Source organism: Myxocyprinus asiaticus, chromosome 1 (assembly GCF_019703515.2).
Source record: "Myxocyprinus asiaticus isolate MX2 ecotype Aquarium Trade chromosome 1, UBuf_Myxa_2, whole genome shotgun sequence".
Lineage (NCBI taxonomy): Eukaryota > Metazoa > Chordata > Actinopteri > Cypriniformes > Catostomidae > Myxocyprinus > Myxocyprinus asiaticus.
The window spans coordinates 27,242,743-27,262,553 of NC_059344.1; the positions used below are offsets into that span (position 1 = coordinate 27,242,743).

The window sequence follows — 19,811 nt, forward strand, 5'->3', positions numbered from 1 at the left end:
CAGATTGCTCAAGTTCAGTGTTTTTTTTTTCTTCGTTTTTTTCTTTTTCTTTTTATGTAAACCATGCCATTAAATTGCACATAGATTTATTCAATAAAATAATCCCCAGTAAATAATAACATTGAATCCACAAAATAAACAAATATCCTCAACAATAAGTCACTAAAGGGAGAAAGAAAAAAAAACAGAATAACAGACCCTCTCTGACTGCATCAGCAAAATGTACAATGTGTAGTCTATATTACTGATATTGTGTAGTTCCCCCTCTTGCTGCCAAAACAGCGCCAACCCGCATCTCAGAGTGGCATTCTGTGATGATATTCTTCTCACCACAATTGCACAATTGAGTGGTTATCTGAGTTACCGTAGACTTTGTCAGTTCTAACCAGTCTAGCCATTCTCCGTTGACCTCTCTCATCAACAAGGCATTTCCGTCCACAGAACTGCCACTCACTGGATGTTTTTTTATTTTTGCACCATTCAGAGTAAATTCTAGAGACTGTTGTGCGTGAAAATCCCAGGAGATCAGCAGTTACAGAAATACTCAAACCAGCCCATCTGGCACCAACAATCATGCCACGGTCCAAATCACTGAGATCACATTTTTTCTCCATTCTGATGGTTGATGTGAACATTAACTGAAGCTCCTGACCCGTATCTGCTTGATTTTATGCACTGCACTGCTACCACACGATTGGTTGATTAGATAATCGCATGGATGATTGTTGGTGCCAGATGGGCTGAATTTGTAATTTTGCACCTTCATACAGTACACCAGTTTTACAGTGAATTTGGCAGAGGAAGGGTTACTCCATTCTGCATAGTTACCAAAAGAATGTCAATACATAATTGAGCATCCAACTAAAATGAACAAAACATTTTTAATGTAAGCATGCGACTCACCACAGAATTTTCTTTTCTTTTACAAAATGTACAATCCTGTAAAAAGTTCGTCATGAATAAGTGACCCGAAACTGTTGTATTTTGATCTTTAAGGTGGGCATCTGTTTATCACTTTGTTGGACCCAGGGATGTTCCTCCTTGATAATTTCACTTGGGTTTGTCCCCCTTGATCGTGTTTTGCCATTGGTCCAGTGTTCATCAGGAGTTACAAAGGGGTTGGGAAAAGGAAAGTCTAGGGGGACAGTCCCCCCTTAGACTGTAATCTACCCTTGACTTTTTTAGAAAAGAGTGTAGGCCTATATATTTTTTTCGCAATTTGGGATATGGACAGCAGAACTACTTATGTCATTATTGAGTGTGAAGTACATAATCCAGAAACATGCCATACTGTAGATGCGAACATTACGATACGGTAAACGAAACAGTTACTGTGCTAATAAAAGCTAGACGCAGTGCAACAAATAAAACCGAATGCAGGTGTCTTGAGATGCGTTTTTAAAAATTTAAGTTTTTTTTTTTTTTTTTACTACGACTTTAAAAAAACTGGTAAATTGCTACAGGCAGCAATGTCATCAATAAATACATACATTTAAAAATAAACCTGACAGAAAAATTCTGAAAGTGTCTTACACCGTGTCTGTTAAAATTAGATCCCATATTAATATACTTTACAGTTCACCAAATGTAGTATTTTGTGGTATTTTGAGGAAAACAATGCTACCGCTGTAAATTTTTGAGGGGAATCGGGTTTGTCCCTAAAACGATGTCACAAAATAACATAATTCAGAAACGTCACATGTGAGCATTATTGCAGGGGAAAACAATAGCACCTATGAATCACTGGACGTCAAAAGCCAGGAATTTCCCACATGTAAACGAAAGTTTCTGTTTCTCTCTTGACATGTCGCTCACGTCGTCTTCGCGATGACGTCACATGAGACACGCCCAGCCTCTTCCTCACTGCGGACTGAAGTCGGAAACACAAGTTCAACCGCATCTTTTATGTACCGTTAGCCGAATACCATTACTCTGCTACCGAGCCGAAGCAAGGTGGCCAGATACCAAAAAAATACAAATAAAAACAGGATATGGCGAAAACGTACGACTATCTGTTTAAACTGCTGCTCATCGGGGATAGCGGAGTGGGCAAGACGTGCCTACTGTTTCGATTCAGCGAGGACGCGTTCAACACCACTTTTATCTCCACTATAGGTCAGTTTATCACACTGCGACTGTTTGATTCACATGTAAACATTACAGGTATGCGATTGTGTAGTTGTATGGAAGAGTTGAGTCGGCTGTTGTAGAGATATGTGGAGGTTTAGCTGGTCTGTGACAGGAAGAGGCCGTGGCTGCTGTTTGACAGTCTCTCCACTGAGCTGTTCATCATCCACATGTCGTTTATTAGCATTTTGAAATGACACAGCGCCGATGTTTCATATTTAAAAAGTCAGAATCAGTCGCCATATACTGTTTAATCTGAAAATATAAAAAGACACCAGAATATGCTGTATTAGTAGAGCTAGCATGATGGCAGTCTGGTTAGCTGTGTGCTAGCAGTGTAGTTAGAGAGACACTTCAGTGGTTTTAGATTCAACTTTCACTGCTAAACAAAGCCAAAGACTGGCAAAACTGAGTACTTTAATAACATACATGGGATGTGTATGCAGATGGCTCATCTCATATCCTCATCTAATGGGAGAGTGTTGTTTGATTCCAGTGTAAAATGCTGATGTTTCATTTGACTTTGTTTACTCGCCATTACCACTGTTCTGCCTTGAAGAAGCAAACTTATTTCTGAAGTTAGTAGGCCTATAATGAAACACTCAAAATGAACGTTTTAGTCTTAGAATGTACACTTGTACATCATAAAGCAAGTATACACACACAGACTGTGGATAAAGACATTAGGCTGTCCCTCCACCTTACAGTTATTGATCACATGTTACTTGTCATAGTGTTTTTCTGCACCATGGTCCAATACTTCATTTCCGGTGTGAAAACTGAGCAAGAGTTCATTGACCTTTTGTCATTGTTATGCCACAGACTTCCCCTATTGACATGGACAATGCTGCTGTGTCACTTCCCGTCCCATGTCCTGTCGGAGCTTTCATTGATGGCAGGATTGTATAGCTCTGCTGGTATTCGTTATAGACTGCCAAGTTGTCTCTTAATTGCCATAACTGGGATCATGTTCCATTGCGAGTGAGTGCAACAAGTTTAGGTAAATTTGTAAAGCCTTTAGCATAGAGATGGACCGATACTGGTTTTTAATATCCGATACGATACTAATTTTTTTGTTTTTAAGTGTCCAATAACCAATATGCAAAACCGATGTTTAATTCTTGTTTTATTTCTGCTTTTAGGCACATTATCAGCTTAATCATTTATCACTGCTTTACAAAACTAATATTGCACACAGTCTACAAAGAATTCATTTGACTAGTTTTAGTTGCAGTATACACTTGTTCAAAGCCCTTCACTGAGTTAATATTTAAAATGTAAAGACTTTTGCGTCCCACTTTATTGGTAAACCCGAGATTAAAGAACAGATAACTGATTAAGTGGGAGAGTGTAAATATCGGTGAAAATTATCAGTCAAACCGATTATCGGTCCATCTTTACTTTAGCAACAATGCAGCTATTTAGTTGGACTTTGACCTGAAGGAGCAACACCAAAGTCATTCTAGCAAGTCAGTCCACTGTTGGCCGTGTTTGGAATGCTCTTGGAAGGTTTTTTCCAGTCATGACAGTGCAGCTCCTATCTACTTGGATGGGGAAATACCGAAATCTCAAAAACAGTTGGTCAACATTACGATCAAAGAACATATTTCAAATCAGCAATAAAATTTGACAATACTGGAATCATAAATTGTGATTCTTTACTTCATATTTCACTAAAAAACTACATTGTTTCCGGCTTGTATAGCTAATGCGCATGCGCGTTCTCGAGTTGATTGACAGGCGATGTCTGTACCTAAAAGGTGATTGGCTTTTTACCTGTAAGGCGGGACTTCCTTTCTACATCTGTTGACCGTTGGGTGCTCAGAGCTCCTTGGTTGGGCGTTCCAATTTCTCCAGTTCATTTTAATAGAAGTGGCCGATCTCTGCTAAATAGTCTATGGTGACCCTGATCAGCTCAGGCATGTGTTACACCATTCTGACCTTTCTACACATTCCGTCACTATGGATACGCCATGAAATCGTGCTAATGCGCCTATTCCCTTTTCAGTGGAAAGAGTTGGGCTGGGTGTTCTGAGATGAGTCAGTTTCACAATGTGTCATCATAGGACTGATTACCATTGCACTCATACTAATACTGTTGTAAGACTATATTAATGATTTTTTTATTCACTAATATTGCAGGAATTGACTTCAAAATCAGAACAATAGAGCTGGATGGGAAGAAAATCAAGCTTCAGATCTGGTAAGAAGTATAGCAACTCAGCATTACAAAGTATATAATATTATGTGCACAGACAATATTTAAAAATGTGTGCTTTTTTGCTGTAAAGGGATACAGCAGGACAGGAGAGGTTTAGAACCATTACCACTGCATATTATAGAGGAGCAATGGTAAAATTTATTTTTTTTATTCTGCCAACTAAATAATTGTTTCTCATGCTTCTGTAGGTTATCATACATTTGCCATTTGTTATACTTAATACACTCCTGTCCATCCCTTAGGGAATTATGCTGGTGTATGATATCACAAATGAGAAATCTTTTGACAACATCAAGAACTGGATCAGGAACATTGAGGAGGTGAGAAAAAGATACACCTGTTACTGATTTCCTACATCAGTGGCTTGAAACTAATGGTATGCCAACTTTGCTTTAGTGATCTGTGGTTTCAATTCTCCCTCTGTCTGTTTCCTTAGCATGCATCATCAGATGTGGAACGGATGGTATTGGGAAATAAATGTGACATGAATGATAAGAGACAAGTTTCAAAAGAAAGAGGGGAAAAGGTATTACTATGATATGTTTCTCTTCTGTAAATAAATGAAAGCTTAGAAACTCCCTGAACAAGCAAATATGTAAATAATGCTGATGTGTGTATTTAAACAGTTCCCTTTTTTATGTATAGTTGGCTATTGATTATGGAATAAAGTTCCTGGAAACCAGTGCAAAATCCAGCACAAATGTCGAAGAGGTGGGTCACATTTTCTTATTGAAACAGCTTTTTTTTCTTTCTCTTTTGTTGCACCAATCTAATTAATTTTAGTGTGCAAGAATTGCATTTTTTATGATGCTTAATCTAATCTAGTGTCATGGTTCTGTTTTCTTCAATGCTAGGCCTTTGTCACCCTTGCTAGAGACATCATGACCAGACTAAACAGAAAAATGGTGAGAATGCTAATGTTAAGATCATATAGAAAAATGTTTCTAATCTTATCTAAGACAACTGATTAGCTTACCAGACAGACTCAGAATGCAAAAGTGCCAACTTGAAGAGAATACTCATATCTAGAATACCTTTAACTGTCTATTCGGGCTGATGAAATAAAACGCTTCAATGAAACATCTGCCTTTATCTCGAACACTAATGATGAATGGATTCTTGTTTGCTTGACTGTTTGCCTTCAGAATGAGAATAACCCTGCAGGAGGAGGAGGAGGAGGAGTGAAAATCACAGAGAATCGATCCAAGAAGCCCAGCTTTTTCCGCTGCACTTTGCTCTAACCCAGTAACTTCTGCAAGCCTCAGTGTGTGAATGTTTTCATTTCTCCATGTTTGTTTGAGCGCAGTGTGTGTGTGTTTGTGGCAGGGTTTACTCTACCACTAAACCTTCAGCTGTTAGCTGCTGCTGAGAGCACTGGACTTCAGCCTGCCTCATGTATACACACTGATGGCTAGAAAAAGAGTATGGCAGACTCTTTTGAGCTGTTCCCAAAAAGTCCCTTTTAAACCAAATTTCCATCAACCTCGCCAAACCCATTTAACCTCGCAACCCGGATCAGTCCCCTTTTAGTGTAGCATGATTTGAATTCATCACATGCAGTCAAATTATAGTTACTTTGATTTTTAAAGTGATTTGCTGTGTAGCAGCATTTAATGAAGGAAGATATATGAAAGAGATAACAGACTATTAAATTCCTGCTGTGCAGTTTTTTGCAATAAAGACTGTGGACCCAAAGTAGCAACTGATGAACCTGATGGTTTGACAGTTAAACTGAAGGACATGCAATATAATTCTTTTGAATGTCATGTTTTTAATGTTATATTTAAAGTCACCAATTTTATATGTAGTTTAATACAGTTTCTTAAGGTTATTTTTCTTTAATAAGAAGTTTTGTTACTGTTCCAAAGCCACAATAAACTATGGAATCAAAGCAACATTCCATAGTTTGCAGTCTTCCCCCTTTGCACGATCTTACGTTATTAACCTTACATGACCAAAGTAAAAACAAATCAAAACTGTGATGGATAATAACTTTTTTTTTTTTGTTCAAGGTCAAAATTATTTTATTTCTTTCTTTGGTTTTAATCACTCGTAAATTACATACACAAACACACAAAAATCCTTTTCGTCATGCTTGTTGAAGCAGCAGCTAGCTATGCCTCAGCTAGGCCCTGTATATTAGAATATACAGTATACAGTATTACATTTACTAATGGTATTATATTTTTTTACTCTACCAACATAATCATCTTTTACTTACCACTGCATATAAACCACCTAAGGCATGTTAACCTGTGCTTGTGTGAGATTCATCGATTTATTGTTAATACTTATTTTATTACTCAATTTAATGGCATCACAGTATTCTGTATTTGTCTTTTTTAATTCCCTCTTTTATAAGACTCTTTGAGTGTGAAATTGTGTAGTGTTTACAGTACTACTTGCAATAGTATCTTTTTTATGTATGTCATGCACTGTTATCTGTGTGTGTGGCTCTCTCGTAGAGCTGCCTCGCTTCATAAACCACTGATCCTCCTTGTGAAATCAGTCTCAATCGCTCAAAAAAGAATGCAAGGTTGTACAAGCCTTAATGTGTTTACTCCTGTCACCTTATTAGGTTTTACCAGGCCCAGATTGAATCTACAGACTTTTGCATTTTCTGGAATTCTTATGAATTAATTTAAATTAAACATCTTTTTGGTAGCTTAAGGCATAATCAAATTAGCCAAAATAATCAATAAATGAACACGCAAGGGGCGGGAAAGGCATTACAACTCTGAAACCTGTTGCTTTCAATGTGCAGATTCAATGTTGGCCTGGTTATTTCAAATGCAAAAAGCAAAGAATTCAAACCTGAAGGCAGCCTGTGGTGATTCAAGGGGAATTTGCAATCTCTTTAAGTTACTCAAAATTAATGAATGATTGATTCTGCTGTTTCTGTTAAAGGTTGTATGATTGCTTGAGTTCCATTGGGTGTTGTGCATCTGTTTGACAGTTCCTGCTCAGAGGCTTGCTATTGCAAATGGCTCTGAATTCATGATTTGAATATGCATGCAGGCACACTTGCATATTTTACAGTGAAACAGTGACAGCACTCAACCTCCCATATGACATTTTATCGTCTGTTCTGTAATATGTCAGTGTTAACTGATTATGTAAAAAAATTAAAATATCTTTTCTAAGTTATGTAGATGTGCTTCATTTTGACATTTTATCACATTATACAGAATAATACTTTATCTATTTGGACAAGGCAAATGCTAAGTCCATTACAAGAGAGGTGATGTAATCAGATCACCAGTTATCTTTCCTTTTATTTAGAAAAAAATGGGATACTTCATATCTATAATATAGAGGCAGCCCCTTATTTCCCTTTTTTATTAACAGGTTTCATGATTAAAATAACACAAGTTTTCTTTCCTAATTAAATATTTAAATTGTCTGTTAGACATAAGTGAACAAGCTGTACTAGTGTACCATTAGCTAGAAGTGTACTCCATACTGGAAAATAATTTGTGAAAAACAACCCCAGTGTAAAGATAATTTCCTTTTACACTCTCACTAGTGCTCTCCTTATGACTTCTTTATACTACAATTACTGTGATTATCTTGCTGTGGCAGATAAAAATCCATTATTACATCTCATGTCTGTGTGCCTGTCCTCTCTCTGGAGGGTCTGTAGTCATTGGTGTTGACTTCACAGGCCCCAGCTAGGTCTTTTACGCTACTGGCTGCTAGAGGCTTATCCAGAATGTCCCCTACAGCCTTCACCTTTCGTGGGTCAGTGTTCAGACTCTTAGATCTGAGAGCAGAGTATATCCTGTCCTCTGCTACATACAAGTGATCTGAGTCTGTCAGCTGCTCTCTCTTCTCTTCCTCTTTTTTGATGCTCTCCCTCCTGCTATTTGCCTCAGTCTCATTCTCATCTTTCTTCTCATCACTGTCCTCTTTTTGTTTTTCTTTTTTTCATCCTCATGCTCTCTTTAGAAGATCCTTCTTTATCTCTGTCCTCTAACTGTCTTGGTCTAGTATCTGAAGACATCTTGCATGTAAATGGGGAGGGATGAACTTTGTAATCAAAGCATGGGGGCCAGCGACCTGTGGTTGGAGATCTACTTGCTTGATCCTGTAGGCCATGGGGCACTGAAGCCCACGTACTCCTCTGACTCCCCAACATTGGCTGTGCCACAGAGTCATATACAGTACCGCTCTGGGATCTATTCTCGTAAGAAAGCAAGTTACTCTGTGCTTCAGTCGGGTACTGCCTCAGTGACTGCGCTCTCTCCAGAGGATGCGAGACTGCTATGTCCAACCTCACCCTCTCCACCACCATCCCAGCTTGTACTGTTGCTGCATCCAGCAGAGCCTGTGGATATTTTGGAGGCTGAGTGGTAATGAGTTTTGGGGTTTGAGAGTTCTGGCCCCTACTCTGCGTCTCACAGGGAGAGATGAGAATGTCCACACTGGAGCTAGAGCGTGTCCGTTGCCAAAGGGGGACCACGTCCAGTGTGGGACCGTAGGAAGAAACCTGCTGAGGATTCAGAAGTGTCTCATTGCTGCTGATACTGCCATGTCTCTCTGAGTCTGTCTGGCCCTTCCTGTCCCCTGATGCCTCCTCACCTGTTGAACGGTCTTCTGCATCCATGTGCCAGTGGTACAAACTGTAGTCATCAGCACTGTTAATGCTACTGCGGCGAAGCAGGCCAGATTGCTCGAATGCCAATGAGCTCCCTGATCGAGTGCGGACCAGCTCACAACGATCAATGCCAGCCAGCCGTTCTACTGCGTGCATCATGCGACCAGAGAACTCCTCTAGCTGAGCCAAGCGCAGGTCTACTGTCTGCAGAGAGGCTTTCATGGAGTGCTCCCGTTCGTTCACTTCCTCTAGACGCAAAGACATATTCTCCACCCTGTGACAGCAAGTATTTCACATACTGTAGTTGCTACTATTTTTATCCTAAAGTTTATTCTAAATGACTCAATTCAGTTTACTTGTATAGCGCTTTTTACAATACACATTGTTCCAAAGCAACTTATCAGAAAATAATATGAATAATAATACATGAAATAATGACCTTTGCTGGTGCAGTTTTTGTGTTTTATACAGTACCTCTGTGAAGTGATCCGGATTCTCTCATCATTGGAAGACTGTGCCTCATCCTCCTTCTCTCTGAAGTACTCCTCCACACACTGTCCTTCAAATTCATACAAACTCTTCAATTCTTCTGGACTCAGAGTCAACTCTAGAAGAAACAGGATGAAGTGATTCTAGCCAGTTACAAATAAAATCTGTTATATGGTTGCTTTAACATTGATATAAGCAGTAATAAACAGTATATAGGAGTAATAACTAAGCCCGCGGTCTCTCTCGTCCAGCTCTCCTTGCTGTTTCTTCCTACAGCGGCAGCACAGGCGCTTCAGCACAATGTATATGTGGCTGAAGATGATGAGGGGAGGAGGCAGGACTGGCCGATCATGGAACGTCATGATGAGCTGGTAACGCTGGAACTTCCACACTTGGTTGGAGATGGACTTCACTTCGAAGAATGTGTTACTATTGAGGAAATGTCAGTTGAGTTTTGTCAGCTTCCTAATGCTATTAAAGGAATAATTCACCTACAAATTAAAAAAATTCCTTCCCCTCATTTTGTAACATACAGTATGTGTCTGACTTTCTTATGTGGAACACATAATGAATAGACCTTATTCACGCTAGTGCCATCTTTGATTTTTAATTGGAATGACAACAAGGTTGTGAGGGATAGACGTACACTCTCTTCAGTGGTCTGCACTGCAGTTTATAGAGTTTTTGGATCGTTCCACGGACAAAACATTTTATAAAATATCTGTCCAAGAACATTCAACATCGTTGAGGAAAATCAGATCTAGGATCTTTATACATCTTTATACCATTTGTGCCATTGAAGTGATGGTAAGTCAATACCTCACAGCCTCATTTTTATTCCCATTAAAAATCAAAGATGATGCTAGCGTGAATAAGGCCTATATCCCAGTCTTTTTTTTTTCAATACAATGGCAGTGGATAGTGATTCACTTTCAAGCTTTAAAAAAGGATGCCAAAGTTTAATGAAAGTAATCCATGCGAGCCTTGGCTAAATCGAAATTCACTATGCCATCCATGGCCAAAGACCTTTGGATGTTATGCTGTGTTCAGTTGAAATTAGTGCAAGTGCTGAGAGCATTCTGGCTCATTGTTGACCTGATGTAATGCACTTAAATTTAAGAACGAGTTTTTATCAAAACAACTTTATGTAAGGATTTGTGTTGATGATATAGGTGTAGTTTAGAGAGTATGCTCCTCTATGATTTCTTTTCTGGTATTTTTGTCAGAATACTACAAGATTATTATTTCATATGACACCTAAAAAGGAGAATTACAGCAAAATGATACATCATTAACACTATGAACCATAAGCTTGTTTTCCATGATATGACAAGTTTAGACTAGATATAATATATGACAATTACACTGATGGAGGAAATGAGCACTTTTTCTGAACATTTAGACTTTAGTAAAGTGCTCCAATTTTGGGGATGTTGATTTATGGGAGCAAGACACAGCACTGGTACTTGTCAATACTAAAGCAATGGTGCCGGTGTTGTGCCAGCATTACCAGTATCACCTGTTGCGTTTCAGCCCACGCAGAACCCTAGCTTACTATTATAAACAATTCATCTTGAACATAATGAAGTAAAATATACTGGAATTGGAAAACAAGACATGGGTTTGTCTTTAAAGATCCTTAATTTCTTTCTTTCTTTTTTTTAGCCCCATTTCTCCCAGTTTGTAATGCCCATTTCCCACTACTTAGGTTAATCCGGGTGGTGGAGGAGAAGTCTCAGTTGCCTCTGCTTCTGAGACTGTCAATCCACGCATCTTATCACGTGGCTCGCTGTGCATGACACCGCAGAGACTCTGCATATGGAGGCTCATGCTACTCTCCACGATCCACGCACAATTTGCCACGCGCCCCATTGAGAGTGAGAACCACTAATCGTGACCACGAGGAGGTTACCCCATGTGACTCTACCCTCCCTAGCAACTGGGACAATTTGGTTGCTTAGGAGACCTGGCTGGGGTCACTCAGCATGCCCTGGATTTGAACTCGTGACTCCAGGGCTGGTAGTCAGCATCAATACTCGCTGTGCTACCCAGGCCCCCAAAGATCCTTAATTTCTATATTCATCTCTATTGTCTTCATCTCCATCACTGTCCTATTTCCTCTTTTCCTCCTCTTATTATTTTTTCCACCGCTTCTGGCTGCCAGACAGGCATGTTCTCTTTATTTTCAGGAGTTAAGGCTTGCTACATCATGCACGTTTATCAGTATAGTGCGTGGGTGCAACGGTGTGTCTTCAGTGTGAAGGGGTAGCGCCGAGCATATGAGTTGCACAGCATATATGTCATGCAGATTTGAAGGAGATGGGGCTGGTGAGATGTTGCAGTGTATTATTTTGAGATAGGAAATTTCTGATGATTTAAGAAGTTATCAGCCCTTGGGGGACCCCTCAAGCCACGGAGCCCCAGGCAATTGCCTGTTTAGCATTTTCCATAGCTACGCCTCTGTGCATGAGTCACATAAGCCGCTTTTCCAGCATCAGGCCGAACGGTTCTGAGCACAGTATGGAACGGTTACAGTAGCATTTCTTCATGAGCACGGTTTGGCACAGCACAATTATAAACCGTTTATAATAATAAACCTCTCGCCTCTTTCACGTTGCTTTCCTTTTTGCGACATGGGACGTGTATTTCCTGTGTATTAGCAGAGAACTGTTCAGCCTGATGGTGGAAAACCAGATATGGATTACATTTATGATACTTTAGCATTCTTTTTAAAGCTTGAAAGTGAATCACTATCCACTGTCATTGTACAAATCTGGACTTTTCTAAAGTGGAGGGATATTAATATAAATACACTATATTGCCAAAAGTATTCGCTCACCCATTCAAATAATTGAATTCAGGTGTTCCAATCACTTCCATGGCCACAGGTGTATAAAATGAAGCACCTAGGCATGCAGACTGCTTCTACAAACATTTGTGAAAGAATGGGCCGCTCTCAGGAGCTCAGTGAATTCCAGCGTGGTACTGTGATAGGATGCCACCTGTGCAACAAGTCCAGTCGTGAAATTTCCTCGCTACTAAATATTCCACAGTCAACTGTCAGTGGTATTATAACAAAGTGGAAGCGATTGGGAATGACAGCAACTCAGCCACGAAGTGGTAGGCCACATAAAATGACAGAGCGGGGTCAGCGGATGCTGAGGCACATAGTGCGCAGAGGTCGCCAACTTTCTGCAGAGTCAATCACTACAGACCTCCAAAGTTCATGTGGCCTTCAGATTAGCTCAAGAACAGTGCGTAGAGAGCTTCATGGAATGGGTTTCCATGGCCGAGCAGCTGCATCCAAGCCATACATCACCAAGTGCAATGCAAAGCGTCGGTTGCAGTGGTGTAAAGCACGTCGCCACTGGACTCTAGAGCAGTGGAGACGCGTTCTCTGGAGTGACGAATCGTGCTTCTCCATCTGGCAATCTGATGGACGAGTCTGGGTTTGGTGGTTGCCAGGAGAACGGTACTTGTCTGACTGCATTGTGCCAACTGTGAAGTTTGGTGGAGGGGAGATTATGGTGTGGGGTTGTTTTTCAGGAGCTGGGCTTGGCCCCTTAGTTCCAGTGAAAGGAACTCTGAATGCTTCAGCATACCAAGAGATTTTGGACAATTCCATGCTCCCAACTTTGTGGGAACAGTTTGGGGATGGCCCCTTCCTGTTCCAACATGACTGCGCACCAGTGCACAAAGCAAGGTCCATAAAGACATGGATGAGCGAGTTTGGTGTTGAAGAACTTGACTGGCCTGCACAGAGTCCTGACCTCAACCCGATAGAGCACCTTTGGGATGAATTAGAGCGAAGGCCAGGCCTTCTCGTCCAACACTGGAAGAATGGTCAAAAATTCCCATAAACACACTCCTAAACCTTGTGGAAAGCCTTCCCAGAAGAGTTGAAGCTGTTATAGCTGCAAAGGGTGGGCCGACGTCATATTAAACCCTATGGATTAAGAATGGGATGTCACTTAAGTTCATATGCGTCTAAAGGCAGATGAGCAAATACTTTTGGCAATATAGTGTATGTCCTTCTGTGTTCCATATAAGAAAGTCATATGGGTTTGGAATGACATGAGGCTGAGTGGGTTATGACAGAGTTCATTTTTAGATTAACAAATACTTTAATAGATGTATGACAACATAATAAAGAGTGCTACAACAGTACTACGGTACACATCATTTTTAATATAACAGGGTTCATGTTCTGTTCTTTTTAGTCTTTGACTTACTTGAACACAGCAATGAGCAGGTTGACCAGTAGGATGTTGGCTACCAGTAAGTAGCAGGCCATAATGGCAGGTGTGAAACAGGCCCCGGGTATACATGGAGGAAGCTTCTTTCCATCCTCATCATACATGTTCTCACCACAGGGTGCTGGAATAAACGACAGTTTATGATTCTGCCATGATGAATTTTTTACTATGTGACAGTAGAGTGTTGGATAATTAAATATAATTGTGGGTATAGTGGAAAAACAGTAGACTCACGATTAATCTCCATTGCATAGACTGATGCAGAAAAGTGCATTAAAAGATGGAGAGAAAGCACAGATAAAAAGTTGTGGAGAACATACTGTACATACTATATTTTTTATCATTTAACAATAAGCCAGACTTATCAACAGTTCATTATGAAAGAAAGTTAAATACATCTTAAAACAGAGCTAAATATTAAAAGAAATATTGTACAAATAGTGTTAAATAGAGTAACATTTTTCAGTAACACTACTGTTCAGTAACATTTTGTGTACCACTAACATCTTGTATTTTTCTATGTTCTCTTTTAGGGATAGTTAACCACAAATTGAAAATTATGTCATCATTTACTCATGTTGTTCCAAACTCATATGGCTTTCTTTCTTCCACAAAATGAGATGTTGTGCAGTATGCTAGTCTCAGTCCCCATTTACTTTCATTGCATCTTTTTTTCTGAACAATGAAAGTGAATAGCGACTAAGGCTGTCATTCTGCCATCTCTTTTTGTGTTCCGTGGATAAAAGAAAGACATATGCATGCAACAGTGCGAGTAAATGGCGATGGAATTTTATTTTTTGGGTAAACAATCCCTTAAAGCAGCAAAGAAACCAACATCAGTGCTGCATTTTTATTTGGGAAAGACAGCAGCAAACCTACTAGCTCATGCAGGGGAGGTATAAAGACCAGCGCTGCCACACATTCAGCCCATCACACATGATTCAGTGGAGGGCAAATGCCATTGCAGTGTAAATGGTTACATGAGAAGGAGATCACAAATCATGAATCATTTTTCACAGACACAAAGACGGTGAAATGGAGACAAGATGGATCATCCACACACGAATCAGGAAACAGAATCTTACTATGAATTCTAGTCTTACGGTCTATCGAGTCAGCAAACACTTCTCCATAGATCATCCAGTAGGGCACGTAGAAAATATTCCTTGCCAGGCGCCATGTCGGCTCTTCGTCAGGGTGCAGAATGGCCTGACGTGCCACACCAAAACTCATAAGAACCACCAGCATGATTACCACAAAGTAGAGCATGTCAATCATCTGCACACACACATTAAAAAATCCTTTTTGCTAGGATCACATAATACAAAAGTATATGAGCCATTCACATGTACCTGTAGCATATTTCTTTAAGTTCTCACCATTTTACCAATCATCATGACATACGGTCCCAAGTACTTGTTAACTCCAAAGATGTCGAGGACACGAATGTACCAAAAGATGATATGTACGCAGTAGATGACCCGTCCGTAGCCCATATAAGGCTCATTCTGTAAGCGCAGTAACAGTCCCATAAGGAACATTGTGATGGCTGCCATGTCAGTGATATTCCAGTACTCTTCAAGCCATACGTTTAACTTCTGTTTCAGCTTTCCTGGCTCTGACATCAGGATCTACACACAAACACATACACTAGATGCATAAATATATAGTAACTCTAACTGACCAACTGGCAAAAACCCCACTTGAACATAAATGTTTTGTGTGCTTCACCTGTCTAACTTTCTCCAGTCCAAGAGTGATGATGTAGGAGATGACAATCCATTCCTGTAAAGAGGGCCATCTCTCCATTTTCACCAGGATGATGTAATTGTACAGCATCAGGTACACCAGGTAGGCAGTCTGAGAAGATATATACTCTTTATTTTTTGCAGCACTACAGTATCTGAATGTCAGAAGTGTGTCATGGTACATTAGGTTTTTATCAGAGACTATTTAGCAGAGATGGGCCATTTCTATTAAAATGCATGGGAGAAATTGGAACAGCCAATAGATGTAGAAAAGGAAGTCCCATAAAAGAGCCTATCACCTATTAGATACAGACATCACCTGTCAATCAACTCGAGAATGTGCATGCGCATTAGTTGAACCAGCCTGTAAAATAGTGTTTTTTGTTGTTGTGTTTTTTAGTTGTCAGATTTAACTGCTGATTTAAAAAAAAAAACATTTGATCATAATCTTGACCAACCGTTTTTTGAGATTTTGTTTTTGATCCCCATTCAAGTAGATAGGAGCTGCATTTTTATGCCACTTGTATACATAGAATAGCTGCCAGGGAGTTTTCCAAAGATGGCTGAAGAGTGGACTGACTTGCATTGAAAGCACTTTGGTTTTTATGGTGTGTTTTGACAAAGTATTTAAAAAAATATATAACATACCGTATTGAACCAGAACTTGGTAAATGGAGCGTTATAAAAATAGTAAATCTTCTTCCCAATGGGCACTCGTTTCTGGTTCTTTTTACCATCTTCCTCATCACCTTTCTTAGATACTGCATCCATGCTCACAGTGCCATCCTGAAATAATAAAAAAAAAACACCCTCCTAATAACCCACAAAAAAGTAACAACCTTCTATAGTTCTAATCAAATATATGAACATACTGTTACCTTGCTGGATTTGTTATCATCCTCCTTGTCTTTAACCTCTTCTTTGTCTTTGGAGTTTTGGTAAGACAGATCATCACCAGTCCTGAAGTCCAGGAGAAGGATGGCTGGAGGACAAATGATTCCAATGATCACCTGGAGCCAAATGACAAAAACTCGGTTACATCATATTCAAACTCAATGCATAATGACTTATAAATGTAGTGTGTGTTAATGTTAAACTTCAGGAGTCGCGTAGCGCCATGCGAGGGTCGGATGTGTAAATGGCGAGCTCTGCACACTTTGCTAGTTTTTAATTATTTTTGTGTCTTAAACCGGTGAGATTCGATTCATCCTGCTACATAGCTGTTCTATGAAGTCAATATGACAAAGAATTCAAAATCCTTGGGCTCTGGGTATATTAAAAGACATTTACGTGCTCAAGCTGATATCCAGACAGGGCCGCAGGCCAGGAACTCAGTTTGGACGGTGTGGCGGGAGAGATTTAGTGGTAACTGGTGAGCTTGTCTGTAATGCTGGTGAAGGTCAAGGCGGACTTGGAGGATCTTGCTGTAATATGTCGATCGATCACTGCGATGGAGACTAAATTCTCTGAGTTGATTACAAGAATCGGGACGTCGAGAAACAGATCGATTATCTGGAGTCATCGGAAAGGGAATTAGCTGCTAACCCACTAGCGACCAAAGTAGATTTGGAATGCATTTGGGAAAAGCTGGAAGACCTTGAAAATAGTAATCGGCAAAACAACGTCCCAATTGTTGGAATTCCTGAGCATGAGGAAGGCCAAGATATGGTAAAATTCCTAGACGAGCTCTTTCCGAGTCTGCTCGACATAACAGGCCATAAGCTGGAAATCAAGCGAGCTCACAGAGTTCCTGCTTGGAGATCCATGGAAAGAGACAGGCCCCGATCAATTCTGGCCACAATTCTGAGATCATCCGATAAAGATCTCGTGTTACGCAAGGCGAGGAGTAAAGGAAGGCTTTCTTGGAAGAACCAAGACATTTTCTTGTACCCAGACTTTGCGAATTGGACAAGAGAGAAACGTGATCAATTTAAGGAATGCAAAAAAACTCTTAGATCAATGGAAGGTCGCTTTTGCACTGATGTTTCCGGCCAAATTGGGAATAGATACTAAGGATTGCTGCAAAATATTTATATGCCCACAGCAAGCATTGTCTTTCATAGAGACAATGGGGTGAGTAAGCCATTTGGTGATTTTCATGTTGCTGCCCAGTGGGCCTGACTCACTGAATATTCACTTGACTGTTTGAGGAAGCTGGGTGCCTTTTTGTTTCTTTTTGTGAAATTACACTCCTTCAAGAAACTTTTGCATCGATGGAGGTTTTGCACTGAAGTTTCTGGCCAGGTTGAGAATTATTGCTAAGGATGGCCACAAAGTATTTACTTGTTCTCAACAAGTGATGTCCTTCATAAAGCTTATGGAATGAGTAAATCATTGTGTGGCGCTCGCTTTGCAGTCTAGTGGACCTGACTCACTGAACATATACTTGACCGTCCGAGGAAACTGGGCGACTATTTTGTTTCTTTTTGTGCTGGTTCTGCCTGGCGGCTGGAGTTTGTTTTGTGGGGTGGCATTCCTTCGGGATCTGAATCTGCACGTTCTTTGTGTTTATGCCTCCTATTGGCTGGAGTTTGTTTTGTGGAGTATTCTTTGCAGGACATTGGAAGGATTAGGTCATCTACTGCACTCATGAACAGCCGGCTCACTGAACATTCATTTGACTATACGAGGAAACTGAACAGCCCTTTTTTTTTTTTTTGTGCTGGTTCTGCTACAGGCTGGAGTTTGTTTTGTGAAGGATCGCACCTTCAGGACAGTTATGTGAATGAATCTACATGTTCTTTGTGTTTATTCTGCCTATTGACTGGAGTTTGTATTATAGATTTTCTTCTGTTATGTAATTTTGTCTCACAAAATTTGTACAGAAGCACCGGACTTGAGCAATCCGACGGCAAAGATGTCACGGGGACTCCCGTAGGCGTACATGGACTGTTTGAGTTTAGAGAGATGGGACGCCGGTTGGTGCTGTCGTGTGCTGGGTTAATGCGCACGTTTTTCTTTTTTCTGTTTGTTTGGTTTGGGGGGAAGTTCGGGGTTTGACTGTTGCACTAATGTTGGAATGGGGTCTTTATTAGGGATGCACTGATACCACTTTTTCTCTTCCGATTCAATTCCAATGTCTGAAATCTCAGTATCGGCCGATACCGATCCCGATCCGATACCAGTGTTGTTGTTTTTTTGCATAATCAGTTTAGAATATCTTTACATTATTGTGTGGAACTAACTGGGGGTACTCTGTAATATGAAAAGAAACACAAACCTCTAACTACACATTATTTCAATATAAATGTATGCAGTAGCCTATTAAGAAAAACTTTATTGTTAACTAGTTTACTGGATAATGTAGCAGCAAAATTAACAGGAATTCCAGTCTAATGCTTCAGTAGAAAAGAAGCCATTTTTCTTTGGAAAAAACTTTTCAACTTGTATCTGGACTTCTGGATTCAGATCTCTTTTTTTGTTCAATTTAGTTGTAAGCTATCAGTCCACTTTTCATTTGCAAGTTATTTTTTGGAACCCATTCAACTTAAATATTGTTATAATTTGTAAACAAATAATAATGATTATAAAAATAAATTATTATTATTATTATTATTATTATTATTATAAATACAACAATAATATATTCAATCATGCACCTTTAACTTTAAAACCTTCAGGCTTTTATTTTGACATTCTGAACTCTCCAGGAAGTCCTGTAAGTGGTATATAGGTTAGTTCACAGTAGTTTAATTTACTTATTCAAATTCTGGTAAAATGTTCAGTTCTACATGCATATTATAAGTGAAACGAACTATTGAGCATCTACATCTGAGATGCTGTTCTTGAGTAGCGCTCAAATATTGCGCACCGCTGTGAAGGCTAAAAATAGCCACGAGTGCATCACCAGCCTGTGCATGAGTTTGTGTCAACAGAGCAGCACCATTCACTAACGCGCTGGCGCTGCGCATACTATATATTTACTTATTAAACACAGCCTTTTGTGATTCACAGAGCTATCGCACATCTTCAAGTGGGTTTGAATAAAATGCACAAGTCTTATGAACTACTTTAATTGTGTTTTTATGGTTCTTTTATGTCATATTTGGAGCTTGACAGTAACGAACATGGCTAACACACAGTATCGGATTTGGATCGGGCTTGTCGGACTGATACCCGATCCGTCTAAAAGCTTCAGTATCGGAGCATCCCTAGTCATTATAATTTTATTTTTGACACACAATCTATTTTTTCTAATATGTCAAATGTAAAATGTTAATATGAGTGGATTATCTCTCTCCACGTGGAATGTGAATGGGTTGGAGCACCCCATAAAAAGAAGGAAGGTTATTTCTTTTCTTAAGCGTAAAAAATATGATATAGTGTTTCTTCAAGAAACACATCTTTCCTCGCAGGAAGCTGAAAAATTTGGG

The 19,811-nt window shown here is 39.7% G+C and overlaps 2 protein-coding genes across 2 annotated transcripts in view; one reads left to right on the forward strand and one right to left on the reverse strand.

Moving 5' to 3' along the window:
* Window positions 1–1,839: 1,839 nt before the first annotated feature.
* Window positions 1,840–7,495, forward strand: rab8b (RAB8B, member RAS oncogene family). Its single transcript, XM_051653290.1, has 8 exons — window positions 1,840–2,115; window positions 4,270–4,330; window positions 4,419–4,479; window positions 4,591–4,668; window positions 4,785–4,874; window positions 4,994–5,059; window positions 5,203–5,253; window positions 5,494–7,495. Exons 1-8 carry the CDS (start codon window positions 1,992–1,994, stop codon window positions 5,587–5,589), a joined length of 627 nt encoding a protein of 208 aa, XP_051509250.1. The 5' UTR covers window positions 1,840–1,991; the 3' UTR covers window positions 5,590–7,495.
* Window positions 6,342–19,811, reverse strand: part of LOC127410839 (transient receptor potential cation channel subfamily M member 1-like) — a 28,647-nt gene continuing 15,177 nt past the window's right edge. Inside the window, 11 exon segments of the mRNA XM_051646081.1 lie at window positions 6,342–8,263; window positions 8,265–9,219; window positions 9,420–9,552; window positions 9,661–9,863; window positions 13,667–13,811; window positions 13,925–13,945; window positions 14,794–14,968; window positions 15,070–15,321; window positions 15,422–15,550; window positions 16,087–16,224; window positions 16,317–16,448. Of these exon segments, the coding sequence (XP_051502041.1) occupies window positions 7,952–8,263; window positions 8,265–9,219; window positions 9,420–9,552; window positions 9,661–9,863; window positions 13,667–13,811; window positions 13,925–13,945; window positions 14,794–14,968; window positions 15,070–15,321; window positions 15,422–15,550; window positions 16,087–16,224; window positions 16,317–16,448 (2,595 nt within the window). The 3' untranslated portion in view covers window positions 6,342–7,951.

What these genes read in the sequence shown, in the direction of transcription:
- rab8b (XM_051653290.1), top strand. Translation starts at nt 1,992, where the DNA reads ATGGCGAAAACGTACGACTATCTGTTTAAACTGCTGCTCATCGGGGAT. An exon ending in CACTTTTATCTCCACTATAG is followed by an intron (nt 2,116 to 4,269) that starts GTCAGTTTATCA and finishes CTAATATTGCAG; the next exon opens with GAATTGACTTCAAAATCAGA. An exon ending in CCAGCACAAATGTCGAAGAG is followed by an intron (nt 5,060 to 5,202) that starts GTGGGTCACATT and finishes CTTCAATGCTAG; the next exon opens with GCCTTTGTCACCCTTGCTAG.